At 42.7% G+C, this 17,337-nt stretch overlaps 1 protein-coding gene across 2 annotated transcripts; it reads left to right on the top strand.

Moving 5' to 3' along the window:
• The first annotated feature begins 10,346 nt into the window (after positions 1-10,346).
• Positions 10,347-16,010, top strand: nfil3 (nuclear factor, interleukin 3 regulated). 2 transcript variants are annotated; one of them, NM_001141819.1, is made up of 2 exons: positions 10,347-10,500; positions 14,203-16,010. In NM_001141819.1, exon 2 carries the CDS (start codon positions 14,358-14,360, stop codon positions 15,741-15,743), a length of 1,386 nt encoding a protein of 461 aa, NP_001135291.1. In that variant the 5' UTR covers positions 10,347-10,500; positions 14,203-14,357; the 3' UTR covers positions 15,744-16,010. The 2 variants fall into 2 exon arrangements, with proteins under 2 accessions (NP_001135291.1, XP_014000550.1); XM_014145075.2 differs by lacking the exon at positions 10,347-10,500 and adding an exon at positions 10,548-10,943.
• The last annotated feature ends 1,327 nt before the right edge of the window (positions 16,011-17,337 follow it).

Genomic DNA, 17,337 nt, shown 5'->3' with positions numbered 1-17,337 from the left:
GTAAACATTGTTACATATGGGCTTCTCCTGCTCTGTAGACAGGGACATCTAAGAAAGAGAGTGAGAGACACGCGCTCAGAGAAACGCAGACACAGAAACAAAGAGAGACAGAATTCACACAGAGTGATGATACAGGTTATTTGTCCAGTGTAGGCTGACAAACCTACCCGCTCATGTTTGTTGCCTAAGTTTTAGGCCTAGTGCTTATTTGATTCATTATAGTTCCCTTCCTTGGTCATTACCTCCAACACCTGTTTTGCAAAGCCATAGTTCCCTTGGTCATTGTGAGGTTTGTACCAAAAGACTTATGATGGATTTTCATGATGTCACATAGTTCTATGGAAGCCGATATACAGAGCATTATGGGTAATGTAGTCATTCTTACATTTCCTAATTGGTCTAATTAGGTAGTATGCATTGTGACATTAGGGTTACAGACATGCCAAAAACACAAATACCTGAACAAACACATATCAAACACTGAGCGGCATGTGGCATCTACTTTTGAGCCTAAAATGAAGAAAATCTGTATAAAACTAGGAGCAAGTTTGTGGTATTACAATATAGATGTACACTTGATCCTCCAAACTCCTAGGATGCATCCAAGATGGTACCCTATTCCATATATAGTGCACGTCTTTGGACCAGAGCCCTTTAAACTGGTCCCAGGGCAGTTGAGGACACTGTTAACAGACCAAACTAGCTGTAACACTGCAGAGCTGTTGACAAACATGGGTAATGATTGACTATCACACACCTGCACAGGCTAGGTGTGTGTGTGGGTTACTTGCGCCTGAATATGTATGTGTGCATATAAGGGTGAGATAGAGACTACCTCCTCTTCCATTAGAAAGGTGTGTTTGTGATATGAAGATGCGAGTCTTTGTTGTTCCTCTGCTACTGCTGAGATTTGCTACTGAGGTCACGAGTGGTCAAAGTGTACAGTTCACTAAAGGTAAAGGTGTAGAGTTCGAGACAGGAAATGAGGTCAAAACGTCAACAGACAGACATCCGTCGAACATCTGGGCTGAGAGCACTGAGAAACATGGTTGTGGATCTGGGGACCATGGTGGTGGAGCTGGGGAAATGGTACCCCCAGCTCCCCATCCCATTACACCTAGCTCCCCATCCCATTATCCCCAGGCCCCCATCCCATTATCCCGAGGTCCCCATCCCATTCCCCTCAGGTGTAGAGTACGAGACAGAAAATGAGGTCAACAGATGGACAGACATCTGCCGAGCCGGATATCTGGGCTGAGCTGAGAGCACTGAGAAACATGGTTGTGGATCTGGGGACCATGGTGGTGGAGCTGGGGAAATGGTACCCCCAGCTCCCCATCCCATTACACCTAGCTCCCCATCCCATTTCCCCCAGCTCCCCATCACCCCCAACTCCCCATCCCATTCCCCCCAGCCCAACATCACCCCCAACTCCCCATCACATTCCCCCCAGCCGAACATCACCACCAACTCCACATCCCATCCCCCCCAGCCTAACACTCCCAACTCCCCATCCCATTCCCCCCAGCTCCCCATCACCCCCAACTCCCCATCCCATTCCCCCCAGCTCCCCATCACCCCCAACTCCCCATCCCATTCCCCCAGCCCAACATCACCCCCAACTCCCCATCCCATTCCCCCAGCTCCCCATCCCATCACCCCCAACTCCCCATCCCTTTCCCCCCAGCCCAACAACACTCCCAATTCCCCATCCCATCATCAACTTGCCCAATATCACCCCCAACACCCCGTCCCATTCACCCCAGCCCAACATCACCACCCAACTCCACAACTCCCCATTCCACTCCCCCCATCCCAATGTGTCCATCCAACCCCCCCCCATCCGAAAACCATGTTATCCACCTTGTCTAGCAACAGAGGTTGGTTGTCGGTCCCTAACCTCCATATCTCTATCTACCCGCCCACCTGCCTGGTAATCTGTATGTGTCTTTTAGATCATGGAATGTTCTAAAACCATTACTGTCTATGATATATATCGGCAAAGGTACAGATAAGAGTCCAACAGCAGACCCTTCATTGTGATTGTTCAGGAGTTCAGGCTGAGAACTGCAGAGAAACCCAGTGGAGCTACTGAAGGCTGAGAATGAAGGTAAACACACACACACACACACTCACCCACACACACACAAACCATTATCTCATGTTTTAGTGCTCTACTCAGTCTGTATCGATAAAGTTCAGCGTTACAGCATATTGAAATTTAAAGGCAATGTTCCCGCCTTAGCATAGACTGCAATCACGCTAAATGCTGCAAATGTTGTCGCAATCTGAAATTATTTTTACATTTATATCTGGCAATCTGTAACGCTGAAAGGGTGCAGATTGAATAGAGCCCTTACTGTCATTACATTTCAGAAACACAGGCCAGACTTACAGCCAGTGAGAGCCAGGTGGAAGTGCTGAATGGAATGCAGGTGGAAGTGCTGAAGAGAATGCAGGTGGAAGAGAATGTCGGTGGAAGTGCTGAAGAGAATGCAGGTGGAAGAGATGAAGGGAATGCAGGTGGAAGTGCTGAAGAGAATGCAGGTGGAAGTGCTGAAGAGAATGCAGGTGGAAGAGCTGAAGGGAATGCAGGTGGAAGAGCTGAAGAGAATGCAGTTGGAAGTGCTGAATGGAATGCAGGTGATGACACAGAAAACCTGATATTTTGGTGAATTGGATAACCTACCAATATTTTGTCATTTGTTACTCCAATCAATCAATGGTTAAACTCACTGGTTCCAGCCCAAGCCCTGGAGCTGAGGACTCTTGATCTCTGCTCCAACCACACTGAGAACCTCTTGATCTCTGCTCCAACCACACTGAGAACCTCTTGATCTCTGCTCCAACCACACTGAGAACCTCTTGATGTCTGCCCCAACCACACTGAGGACTCTTGATGCATTTTTTACATTTACATTTTAGTCATTTAGCAGACGCTCTTATCCAGAGCGACTTACAGTAGTGAATGCATACATTTCATACATTTTTTTCTCCGTACTGGTCCCCGTGGGAATCGAACCCACAACCCTGGCGTTGCAAACACCATGCTCTACCAACTGAGCCACTACCCTGATGCCTGCTCCAACCACACTGAGGACTCTTGATGTCTGCTCCAACCACACTGAGGACTCTTGATGTCTGCTCCAACCACACTGAGGACTCTGGATGTCTGCTCCAACCACACTGAGAACCAGTTAGGACTACAGGAGACTGAGGTGGAGGAGCTGAAGATAGAGAACACAGGTAAGACACAGGAAAACTGGTCTTAGTTTACAATACTGTCTTGAGATACACGCACATAACTGGAACTGCCACATTAATCAACAACGAGATCACTTTTTTGGGTGGATCAGGCCTCTGGTAGGTATCGTTTGATTTCGAGTCTGATTTTGTTTGTGTGTGTGTGTGTGTGTGTTTATATGTGTGTCTCTGTGTGTGTGTGTGTGTTTATATGTGTGTCTGTGTGTGTGTGTGTGTTTCCTCTTACAGAATGGAAGATGGCATTCTCTGTTACTGTGGGGACTAGTGGTTACTATGGATTACTTTGGGGACTAGTGGTTACTATGGATTACTTCGGGGACTAGTGGTTACTATGGATTACTTCGGGGACTAGTGGTTACTATGGATTACTTCGGGGACTAGTGATTACTATGGATTACTTCGGGGACTATTGGTTACTATGGATTACTTTGGGGACTAGTGGTTACCATGGATTACTTCGGGGACTAGTGGTTACTATGGATTACTTTGGGGACTAGTGGTTACCATGGATTACTTCGGGGACTAGTGGTTACTATGGATTACTTCGGGGACTAGTGGTTACTATGGATTACTTTGGGGACTAGTGGTTACTATGGATTACTTTGGGGACTAGTGGTTACTATGGATTACTTCGGGGACTAGTGGTTACTATGGATTACTTCGGGGACTAGTGGTTACTATGGATTACTTTGGGGACTAGTGGTTACCATGGATTACTTTGGGGACTAGTGGTTACCATGGATTACTTCAACAAATATAATACCCTGGTCTACAAAAACATCCTCACTATCATCGGCAAGCACTACAACCCAACAAATGGTGAATTGTAATGTATCCTTCACTGCAGTTTAATATTTTGAGAGAGGGGGGGACTCATATGTGTTCTGTCTTTTCAAAGTTTTCAATGTTTCTTCACAGCACCAGTGAGGGGGTTATACTATTTCAGAATCATGTTTTTTGGAGTCCTGGAAACCAGTGGCATACATTGCAATCTTTGCACAAATGGCATTATAACCATGGAGGCAGGTGCACTATATATACAAAAGTATGTGGACACACCTTCAAATTAGTGGATTCGGCCAGTTCAGCCACACCCATTGCTGACAGGTGTATAAAATCGAGCACACAGCCATGCAATCTCCATAGGGAAACATTGGCAGTATAATGGCCTTACTGAAGACCTCAGTGAGTGTCAACGTGGCACCGTCATAGGATGCCACCTTTCCAACAAGTCAGTTGTTAAATTTCTGCCCTGCTAGAGCTGCCCCGGTCAACTGTAAGTGCTGTTATTTTGAAGTGGCAACATCTAGGAGCAACAGCGGCTCAGCCGCTAAGTGGTAGGCCACACAAGCTCACAGAACGGGGCCGTGAAGTGCTGAAGCGCATAGCGTAACTCTGGGTCTTCCTTTCCTGTGGCGTCCTCATGAGAGGCAGTTTCTTCATAGCGCTTGATGGTTCTTGAAATTTTCCGGAATGACTGACCTTCATGTCTTAAAGTAATGATGGACTGTTGTTTCTCTATCCTTATTTTAGCTGTTCTTGTCATGGTTCCACCTGTCACCAGAGGGTGCCAGAGACCGTCCTAGAGACATTAATGACACTCAGGTGTGTCCTATTACTCATTATGATTTCCCTGTTAAGAGAGGTGTGTTTTCTGTTTCCTTTTGCAGAAGCTTGATTCGTTTGCTGTGTGTGTTTGTCTCCTGAGTGATTTTGTGACCTAGTGTTTGTTGTTTTCCCAGTGTTACTGTGATCCTCCTGTTTCCATTTCTCAGTAAAGTATTGTAACGGTCGTCGTATGTAATTGACCAAGGCGCAGCGGGTTGAGTGCTCATATTTAACTTTTATTTGAACACTTAACGAAACAAAACAAGAAAACGAACGCACAGTATCACGGGCTAAACACAGCAGTGCAAAAACAACTTCCCACAAAGGACAGGTGAAAACAGGGCTACCTAAGTATGACTCCCAATCAGCAACAACGATATACAGCTGTTCCTTATTGAGAGCCATACCAGGCCAACACAAAGAAATACACAACATAGACAGAGCATAGAAATACAAAACATAGAACATAACCAAAAACCCCGGAATACTCTAAACAAACACCCCTCTACATAAACACATATCCCAACAAACCCCGAACCACATTAAACAAGCACCCCCCTGCCACGTCCTGACCAAACTACAATAACAAATAACCCCTTTACTGGTCAGGACGTGACAAGTATTTACGTTTATCCTAACCCACTGATTCCTCCTCTGGTCTCTTCTCTGCTCCTGGGTGCAACCTCATCACGTCACAGTTCTTGCCATAATATGGACTTGTTCTTTTACCAAATAGGGCTATCTTCTGTATACCCAACCCTACCTTGTCACAACACAACTTATTGGCTCAAATGCATTAAGAAGGAAAGAAATTTCACAAATAGACTTTTAACAAGACACACCTGTTAATTGAAATGCATTCCAGGTGACTACCTCATGAAGCTGGTTGAGAGAATGCCACAAGTGTGCAAAGCTGTCATCAAGGCAAAGGGTGGCTACTTTGAAGAAGATTTTTGTTTAACACTTTTTTTGGTTACTACATGATTCTATATGTGTTATTTCATAGTTTTGACGTCTTCACTATTATTCTACAATGTAGAAAATAGTAAAAATAAAGAAAAACCCTTGAATGAGTAGGTGTGTCCAAACTTTTGACCGATACTGTATAAAAAACTGTTTTTGCTTTGTCATTATGGGGTATTGTTTGTAGACAAGGGGAAAGAACAATTTAATCAATTTTAGAATAATGCTGTAATGTAACAAAATGGAAAAAGTAAAGGGTCTGAATACATTCCTGAATGCACTGTATATGTTCACTTTAAGTTTCAACTGATCAGAGTAAACCTGAAAATACAAGTCAAACAAAACTATTTCTCATTTTTCATCATTCCACGTGAGTGTAACTAAAGATGTATAATTCAATCTATACAGTCCACTGCATAATTATTGGGACAGAGAAGCATTGTTTCTTCCATTGGCTTTATACTTCAACAGTGAAGTAACCAAACAACAGTGTTTGAAACCAAACAATGAATACGAGGTTAAATTGCAGACTGTCAGCTTTAATTTGAGGGTATTTTCATCCTTATCTGTAAGGTTCTGTATTTATATTCTTAGTCAACGTTGTGTACCCCAATGGTGGAACAAGCTCCCTCACGACGCCAGGACAGCGGAGTCAATCACCACCTTCCGGAGACACCTGAAACCCCACCTCTTTTAGTTAAGTTCATTGTGTTTGTACCTTTGTGAGGTATATTGTTCGATTTGACTCTACTAAGCATTTTCCTAGCTCGTTTGTGTGAACCAATTATAGCCTTGGTTCAGATCAAAACGTAAAGCGCTGTAAAATGCTGCATTGTGATTAACAAAAGTGCACGAGCTGCCCGATGCTGGGCTGGCGCGTAAAAACATAACAGACACAGCTTCACTCGATTTATCCTTGTGGTTTTGCAAAGTGTAGGCGTGCCTCACTGATCCAACTGACAATGACAGCATCCTCGAATGTCCCTCTGAATTCACTTAAAAGGCGTGCACATAGATGGACCTCGAAGTTGTGGCCTACAGAATGGACGTTGCCCGTGCACAGAAAAAAGATTGGATTTACGCACATCATTTATGGCAAAACAATGGATAAGTGTAGGTGGGACTAGCCAAGATACATCGCTTTATCCAAAGGTGACCACCATGTTGTCTTCTCCTTCTCAGGAGTCTGGTGACAACACCAGCAGCCCTGTGCGTCTTTACGCAAACTCCGTTTTGGGATTAAATTCGACCTTTAGTCCTAAAGGGAGACTACGAGTGCGTAGAAAGAGAGAGTTCATACCTGAGGAGCAAAAAGATGGCAATTATTGGTTCAAAAGGAAAAGAAACAACGAGGCAGCGAAAATGTCAAGGCAGCGTCGGAGAATGGAAGGGATTCTGTTAGAGGGGCGAGCAAATGAACTTCTCAGAGAGAACGAAAAACTAAGAGCGACCCTTTCAGCCGTTCAATTTCGCGCCATTGGAGTGGACGGTGGTCGTGATAAACCCGTTGATGAACAACACTTCTCAACACATTGTTTTCATCCGTCCTCAACTAGTGTCCCTCGTGCGGCTCCTTGGATGCTGCCACCTGATGTGTCATTTGGCACAAAGTTTAACGTTTCAAAAGATGTGTCGGACAATACATTTACTGATGTACCTGGATTCATCCATAACCCAGATTTCCCCAATGTTGGCACCTGTCGAAGAACCCATCTTAACTGTTCAGATGTTTCTCACCAATTCCATTCTCCGGACAAGGAATGTTTCTCCGGAGCTGCAGTACCCGATTCTTATCCACCTGTGCCAATGTTGAATGACTATCAATGCTACAGAAATGTTGGTATTGCATGCAATGTTGAACATTATCCTTCTCGTATATTTGAATCACCATCCAGATATAGCACCTCTCCAAATGTCGGCATATCATACTCGGTGATTCGGACAAGCGCTCAATACTCCAATGCACGTGCGCACCATGCGCAAGATGCCAACGCTGAAGATTTTGCAAATGGAAACACACCTGTGGATTTCGACCGCGCAAATAAAGGAATCTCAACTGACGGTCAGAGTCACCGTATAGAACCGCGCTCTTCGGAAAGAAATGATAGGGGCGCACAAGCCCATGACAGAACAACCACCGAAACATCTGACGGTGTGACAATGTACCTTTTACCTCACAAATTAAGGTTCAAAGCTAACAAACCTCTAATGGAACAAACGAATTTGTTGAACAGAGATTCTACAGATAACGACAGTGAAATAAAGAACAGTGGTCAACTGTGCATCTACAATGGGAGTAGGCCTATGCGCCATATGGATGAGCAAGAATTGATACACTGGGATTGCGCAAAAGAAAGTAAGCCTAATTCAAGTAGGTCCAACATTCAACCTGACAAAGACAAGTTGCCGCAATATTTTGCCAGCTCTTGCAGTAAACTGTTAGTGTCAAAAGAAGCAACGACGCCAGAAATAATGACAAGTTCACCTGCCACAATCGTCTCAGGTGAAATGATTGAGAATGGACATTTAAGGCACCAGTTGGCGTCGCTATGTGCCGAGGTGAAAAACCTAAAGCAAATAATTTTGTCAAAATCACACAGATTTTTGGATTGAATCCCCAATTGACTGTTCTAACCTTTGTTGTTGTTGTTGTTGTTGATATTATGCTGCTGTGTTGCTCTTTTCCAAAATCTGTTTTGGCTTAAAACTATTGAAGCCTATTATAAAAATTTAAATTAACGGTATGTTATGATTAAAATCCCCTAAACGACAATGGTCCTATTGTATGCCTAGTTCGTGTATTATTCAAACATACGTTGAACAGTAAATTACAGTAACAAAATTGTTAATAACGTTGCAAAATCAGGAATATGGACTTTACAGCCAGGTGATGTCGCACTTTCTTTATAAAGAGCATGAGTCTGTAAGCCCTACCTACACATTAGTACTGCTCATACTAAATCGTTTTTCATACCTCATCCCATAATTTAGCAATTTGGATAAATTATTTTACTTGTGTCAATCAGTTAGTCTCGTCATTGTTGAGGGCTGGTGTATAATAAATAGGCACGGTTCTATGCTCGTGTTCCATTACTCCAAGTCATTTCGCTTGAGTAGCTTAGAAACTAAACTGCACAATTCGATTCATATTAACTTGGCCTAAGTTATGGTCATTTTAATATATATATATTATGACCATAACTTAGAGTCCATTTAAATAATATTAAAACCAAAATTATTTAAATGGACTCTAAATATGGCATCAAATATGGCATCATATCTAGTTTTTATCTATTTTAGTCAATAGAGGACACTCTTGTTTTGCAGGGTCACTTCATTGTTATAAATGTACTATATGTGGTGGTGTATGTTAGCTCACTAAAGAGTTGACTTTGGTTACTTTAATGCAAAAATCTTTCAAATTAATGTTTTTTTCTAGAATCATATTTGTACTTGAAATGTTTCCATCTAATTAAAATATAAAAAATGGCCAACAATCAAAATTCACAATGTTTTAACTTCTTCCATTGATATGAATATCTCTTGTTACTGTGTTCCCCGAAAAAGATTTGCGACTTCACGAGCATCAGACTTGAATAAAGAATCATTGGCTCAAAACAGAAAATGCTGGGTTTCAATTGGCTGCGGGGGCTTTCACTCAATGCACGCTGCCAATACACTTCTCCACTGACCTACTAACACAAATTCATGAGGCAGCGGTCACTTCGATTACTGTTCTCCTGGCAACAGGATATTATGCTGGAAGCACGATTGCAGATTTTTGTTTTGTATTTCTAAGTAGGGTTGTGAATACTCAGTAGGGTCTGTAGAATCTATATATAGGTTTTGTTTCTTAGGAGACTGTGGTCTTAACACCCAGCATTACTTTCTACTCCACCCGTTCCATTGGTCCCAATGCAATACACTGTAGGGACAATAAATTACATATTGGCTTATAGAAAAATAAAATAGTTATGTGCCTTTGGCTAAAGTGTTATATATATATTTTTGTATTACCTTATTTTTTTCTTTATAAGCCAATATGTCATTTATAGGCATTACAGTGAATGGAATGGTTAGAGTATAAACTGCTGCTATATAGACCTAACTACCCCCAAAACACCATCTATAGATTCTACAAAGCCTATTGAGTATACCCAACCACACTTTATCTAAAGGCACATAGAATCGTGTATTGCATTGGGACCAATGGAATGGGTGGAGTGGAAAGCCCAATATTGTGAACATATCTGAACATTGTATTTTTTCAATAGTTGTCAAATAAATAAATAATTATGAGCATATGTGTAATTGTTTCCATAAAAGTCCTTATTTCATTCGCTTATAATCACAATAAAAAATGCACATTGATTAAAATCTAATATCTTGAATGAATTAGTTACCCACATTGCAATGTTTTGAAATGCGGGCTTTTATTTTGAAGAATTCTTTATTAGCATACGTCACCGTTTGTGCTGCTGGCAGAATACTAGTGTCACTCGGAAAGGAAAAGCGAAGCAAGGAACGTTACTCCAAAATTTACTGGATGTTACCTCCGGCAAAAACTATTTGTTTTTGTAAATCAAAAACTCAGCCTCTACTATTTTACACGGTATACATCGGGAAACAATACTTTTTTTTAAAATCAACCTGATGCTTGAAAAGGTAATTTTTATTTTAGTTAAGCGTTGGAAAGCCAGCCATACTGGTAGAAATTATGTTTACGCAGTCTAGTTGGCCGCCCTAACTATTTTGTCTCTATAGACAAAATCTCTAGCTATTGTATTGCACCATATTCATTAATTTAAAAAGTTTACCTGTTATTACAAAAACAACGTATTACATTAACTCATAACAAGTGTATTACTGTGTAATTAGCTAGTTGGATAGCTGTGGTATCACGTATGATGTTACGTGTGAGGATCGCCTGCTTTGTTAGCTGTAACGGCTGGACACTTCACATGTTGCTACAGTAGCGAGCGTGCGGGTTAGTTTGATATTTAGTAGCATTATAGGCTTGATAACATCACGAGCAGACGGAACATGGCACAGTGACCTGGAATTCGATGTGGGTGGATTTGCTGCTGTCTCTCTGCGGATTGAAATAAGTAATATATATATATATATAATAGCCTAATATGCCTGTGTTGGTGGCTTATCCAAGAACTGCTTTACATCACACCGTTGCAGTTTAAAATGGGCATTAGCCTACATACCAATACAGCAAGGAAAACATGCATAGGACTACCTATGTTTGACGCTTTCCCATTGAGGAAATAGGCTTGGATAATGTATTTCAAGTAGACATGTATTTGTTCTTAGTGTCAGATCATTTTTCTTTAAACCAATTACCAGTCCTGTATAGGCTAACATTGCATAACCTCCTCAGCCACAGAATTTGCTGGGGAGGGATGGAGTTGATCGCGCTTATTTTATAATCCTGACACAATGAAGTAATCGGGGGCAATGGGACATGACGGTGAACGAGCACCTCATTCTTTCGGGTCCGTTCAACTGACAATCAGAACATTCCGTCGCTGTTTAACGATTGAGGAACTTTGCACGCTACACTTATAGACTGTCTGGAGTTGTTGCCCATAGGCTAAAATGACTCACAAATCCGAGCATGGTATCAAAAAAAGAGCGGGGAATCAATATTTGCAGAGTATATTGTTCCATTTAGTGCGCGTTTGGCGACATTGTATGCTACCGTAGTATAAAACGTTATTATACCGTTGTTGCCTACATGATTGCCGCGATACTGACTCAAGTTCATTCCAAAAAAACAACTCCATTATAAATGTGTAGAAAAACATCGCAGACTCATTCGCACGTGTTTCGGGCCTTTAGTTAGCATAATGTCAATTGTGTGAGTCTGACGTCATTGTTCCTCTTATTTTGTTTTTATTTTGTTGTTTCTGTCCGACCACGTGTGATGATTATGACTGGCCGCATTCCTTTGTTCCATGTTTTGGGGAGTTATGGGAGCACGGTGTAGGCTCCAATATAGGAACACAATGTAACTACAGTATAGCTGCGTGGTTTTTCTTCTTCTTCCATTGCTGCTTAATCTGACTATAAGCCTAGGCTGTGGTTACTAAAGGACCACGCCTTTTGTAAAGCCCACGCATTTGGCTCCGAGCTGTTTATCTCATTCGATTTGAACGCACCACCGAGCTTGACCATTGAAGGTCATTGTCAGGCAGTCTCTCAGCTCTTTTACGACTGGAGCTAAACATCTATGTTTAGGGTCGTGGGTTTACGGCACTAATAGATCTTGCTGTTCAACTGACTTGCCGCAAGAAAATAGCAAATAGCTTTCCCTCCTAGACCGTTTTGAAACGGGCATTGTTTCAGTGTGCATGACTTAATGCTTAAAGACCTCTGGCGATGACATCATTTGTAGAGCCTGAATGGGGTCGTGCGCGCTCAAAAATCGCATAATTTTCGCCACTCTCCGACCAATGGATTTCGCAGTTGTGTCACCCTAAAATGTCAGAGTAGTCTAGTCCTCCATTCGTCCTGGAAAGGTTGTACTTGTTACAAGCATCTAATTTGTCTGTAGATACAGATGGACAGTCTAATGTATTTATGATAATGTTTTTACCTAATTCCTACACTGTACTTTTAGAGGGAGAAAGAGAGAGGGAGAGAAAGAGATCAAGAAAGACTTGCTTTGGCAATGTAAACATGTTTCCCATGCCAATTTGAATTAGAATTTGAGAGGGAGAGAGAGAGAGAATGGGACCAAACTAATGGTAATAGTTAATAAAACCTTGAATCCACTGTAATACATTTTCTCTGGTGAAGAATGAAGATAGGGCATCTGATTGGTCTGTTATAAAGGGAAATGGAGACCTGGTTCAGCAAGCATCTCCCTCTTGATATTGTGATCTGAAGAGGTTGCAAAGTTTAACAGTTTATGTCACCTCTCAGGATGAGTAACATCAATCAATCAAATGTATTTATAAAAAAGCCCTTTTTACATCAGCAGATGTCACAAAGAGCTATACAGAAACCCAGCCTAAAACCCCAAACACCAAGAAATGCAGATGTAGAAGCACAGTGGCTAAAGAAAAACTCTCTAGAAAGGAAAGAACCTAGGAGGAAACCTAGAGAGGAATCAGGCTCTGAGGGGTGGCCAGTCCCTCAGAGCGGAGATTATAAGAGTAGATGGCCATTAAGGCAAGATTGTTCTTCAAGATGTTCAAACGTTCATAGATGACCAGCAGGCTCAGACTTGTAAGATGTGTGGCCAAGGGCCACCCTCAGTGGTGTAACCTGCTCACAGGCACCCTGTCAGTAAACAATACAGAAGCGATTAGGCCTGAGGGGGTGTGGTGTGTGGCCAATATATCACAGCTAAAAGCTTTGTGCCTGGATACAGCAATATTGGCCATATACCACAAGCCCCTGAGGTGCCTTATTGCTATTATAAACTGGTTGCCAACATAATTAGAGCAGTAAAAATAAATGTTTTTGTCATACCCATGGTATACGGTATCTGATATACCACAGTTGTCAGCCAATCAGCATTCAGGGTTCGAACCACCCAGTTTATAATAAAGAATAATACATACCTATACCTAAACAGTGTATTTAATTGGACATGGACTGGTGTAAATCTACTGTTAAGCAGGAGGTGAATGTTAAAGCCATTACATAAGCTTGCTATGCAGACATTCCGTCATTTGTTACGAAACTCAACTGAGCTCAAGACATTAATTTTCCTCTGCTGTAAGAGTCGCTTTACATTACGGTGTAATAATACAAGATGTCCAAAGTCTAGATTACAAAATGGCTTTTAATAATGGTGTGGAGGATATTTCACGTCTCTAAACCGCTGAGGATTTCAGCTACTTTAAGAGTCAGTTATACTAAACGTTATGAGATTATTACGGCATCACTAACTCCAGATCCCGTTTTTCAAGTTCATCCACTGATAGCTATACATTTGAAGACAAAACCATTTTATGGTGCCTGGCTTACTTAACTAGCCTGGCTACTCCTTTTCGGGTATATATGGTATGTTCTGCACAAAAAAATCCCAATCAAAAACTTCAAACACAAAACTTGCCCTTTATTAAGCAGTATGAAAAAAAGGTGAGCGTGAACATAATCTTCAAGAATTTGTTTCTTAATGTACTCTATGAGTACTGAGCAACATCTGTTTACTCAGCCGAAAGATTAATGTGATAGTGATGTACACTGTGACTAAGCACATGAAATGGAAGCCAAAGACAAATTTGAAAAGCTGTTTCATCTTAAACTTTGATAGCACATGAAGTGGAAGCCAAAGACAAATGTGAAAAGCCGTCTGATCTTAAACTTTGATATCTAAAACTTCCCTTTTTCTTTTCTCAACAGCTTTGGTGAATTCTAAAGGACCATTCCCCTGTTGGAACTACCATTGTTGGACACAAATGTCATTGGTACCTTTTGGTTTAAGATAACGCGATGTCCAGTCAAAAGGACTAAGGACCTATGAGTTTCTTGAACACAAATATCCCAATCGTTGAAATATGCAGACCATCAAGAGTGAGCCACTGTCAAATGGCTCCTACAGCGGAGAGGACGCCCTGGTCCTGGCTGTGGCCCTTCAAGGGGCTGACAGGGATCTGATGGACCACAAGCTCTCCGCCATGCCCTTCAAGGCCAAAGGCACCTCCTGCCGCAGGAAACGGGAGTTCATCCCGGACGAGAAGAAAGACAATCTCTACTGGGAGAGGCGGCGCAAGAACAACGAGGCGGCCAAGCGTTCGCGGGAGAAGCGCCGCCTCAACGACATGGTGCTGGAGAACAAGCTGCTGGCCCTGGGTGAGGAGAACGCTTCCCTCAAAGGAGAGCTGCTGGCCCTGAAACTCAAATTCGGCCTGGTCAGCTCTGCGGCCTACACGCAGGAAGTGCAGAAGATCTCTGTGTCAACGGCCGCCCTCTACCACGACTTTGTCTCGCCGGGCGAAGCCCGAGGCTCTTGCATCAGGGACCTAGAGTCCCCTCACCTGGGCAGCAGCTGCATATCGGTCATCAAGCACTCCCCTCACAGCACGCTGTCTGACATGGCCGAAATCTCTGCAGCGACCAAGGGTAGCATGTGCAGGACCCCCGAGATCATCAAGCAAGAGCCAGCCGAGCACGGAAGCTACGTGCGTGAGAGGAGCAGTCCATACGAACTGTACAGGAACTACATTGCCAGCCCTTTCCCCGGGGTTTACTCCCAACCCTCCCCGTTCCTGCCGCTCACCAGGTCGATCAGCAACTCCCCGAGGACCTCGGACGACGGGGCCGTGAGTAAGTCCTCGGACGGTGAGGATGAGCAGCAGGTCCCCAAAGGCCCCATGCCACATGCCGCCGACCCGAAGAGCGTCATCGTATCCCGCCTCAAAGTGCCAGATGCTTGTTCGTCGGCTCTGCCCCACAAACTGCGGCTCAAGAACAGGGCCATTCCAATCAAAGTGGAGGCCATCGACCCTGACTACGACTCTTCTGGAAAGTCCTCCTCTCCCATCGACATATCGGCCAGAGAAGGCTACCAGAGAGGCCAGGGTGCCGTGGCAGACTACATGCAGTCGTCCCTCAGCCCCTTGTCACTCCAAGTGACCAACATCCGGGATTGGACCCACCGGCCAGAGCACTGGCACAAAGACAGCTCAGAGAAGCCACAAAATGGCTACCAGAACAGGCTCTCCCCGGTCCCTGTCTCCAAAAAACTCACTCTGGACCTTGAAGACGGCTCCTACGCCCACTCAGACTCTGAGAACTTGTACTTAAAACGAGGCATAGCTGACCTGTCTGCAGAAGTTTTGTCTCTGAAAAGACTGATAACATCGAGGCAAGGGTCCGTGATAGAGTCAACCAAAAGCACTACTGATCACGAGTCATTATCGAAAGGATGTTACTCAAAATGAGTTCTGTTTGCACAATGCCTTGTTTTCCACTGTATTTACTATTGCACTGTGTGGTTGATATGGTGTATAAATGCAGTACATTTAAAATGAATGGTGTGTTGTGCACTTTGCTGTTGTAGTTCAGCGTATCTTCTTCATAACTCCACCTGTAACCCAAAGCCAAATGTCAGGCTGAGGCTACTGTACATGCACATTTCATGTTAACTTTTGAAAATTTGTTGTAAATGGTGACTTTTTTGTTGACAATAAATATGTGTAAGCACTGAATCTTGTTCGGGTGTGTCTTTTAGCAGTATTATTTTCAGTTGATCTGTTGAGTATTTCAACAAACAGTTCACGACAAGGATGCAAATAAATCATTGTCTCTTGACACTGGTAGGATTAATGCAATACACTCATCAGAAACTGTTCATGTCCATTACAATCTCTGAAGAGTTTAGCAGGGGGAAAAAAACTACAGGTGAGGCATTTACATGAAGGGTGCTCTGCAGATGCCCTCTTTTGTGTTCCCGCCCCTACCCAGGCAAGTTAAAGAAACACTATGTGTGTTAAATTGCTAATTGTTTACATACAATTTTGGACAGAATCTTTGCTGAATGGTTCAAGTCATATACATTTATGATAATTACCAATTTCTTACAGTATATCATGAAACCACACAAAGTATTAGGCCAACAATAGCCTATATGCTTTTTGCTCATAAGTGTGGGGAGGTGTGTCCCTTTCTGTCTAATGAGATTTTTTCTGGACAATATTTCTGTCCATTTAAGGGGACCCCTTTTGGCCCAAGAGCACCCCTAAGCAAAACAATACTATTTTTAACCCTGGAAATCAGCTGACTAACATACAACTAACTATACAACCCTACCTTGAAATTAGAACATTCCATTTACATATACAGTAAATGAATAATTATGAATAAATTATTGCATTCTGAAGCAAACAAATATATCCCGTTTGAGAACTTGTTTTCTCACAGCAACCAGCCTAACTTGCATTTTGTCAAAAAGAGTTTATTGATTTCGGTCATATGGCCACAACTATAACAAAGTAAAGCATTGAAGACCATGTTGGCTCTGTCCCCAGTATCTTGGTCAAATCAAATAATCAAACCACATTTTATTAGTCACATGCTCTGAATACAGCAGGTGTAGACCGTACAGTGAAATGTTTACTTACGAGCCCCTAACCAACAATGCAGTACAAATAAGAATAAGAAATAAAAGTAACAAGTAATTAAAGAGCAGCAGTAAAATAACAATAGTGAGACTATTTACAGGAGGTACTGGTACAGTGTCAATGTGTGGGGGCACCGGTTAGTCGAGGTAATTTAGGTAATATGTACATGTAGGTAGAGTTATTAAAGTGACTAGACGATAACAACAGAGTAGCAGCGGTGTAAAAGAGGTGGGGGGGCAATGCAAATAGTCTGGGTAGCCATTTGACTAGATGTTCAGGAGTCTTATGGCTTGATGGGAGAAGCTGTTTAGAAGCCTCTTGGACCTAGACTTGGCACTCCGTTACCGCTTGCCGTGCGGTAGCAGAGAGAACAGTCTATGACTAGGGTGGCTGGAGTCTTTGAAAATGTTTTGGG

This window comes from Salmo salar, chromosome ssa01 (genome assembly GCF_905237065.1).
Source record: "Salmo salar chromosome ssa01, Ssal_v3.1, whole genome shotgun sequence".
Classification (NCBI taxonomy): Eukaryota; Metazoa; Chordata; class Actinopteri; order Salmoniformes; family Salmonidae; genus Salmo; species Salmo salar.
The sequence above is the reverse complement of the archived record's forward strand: the minus strand, read 5'-3'. Positions and strand labels throughout refer to the sequence as shown.

Excerpts from the sequence above, each read along its gene's own strand:
- nfil3 (NM_001141819.1), top strand. The coding sequence starts at position 14,358 with ATGCAGACCATCAAGAGTGAGCCACTGTCAAATGGCTCCTACAGCGGA.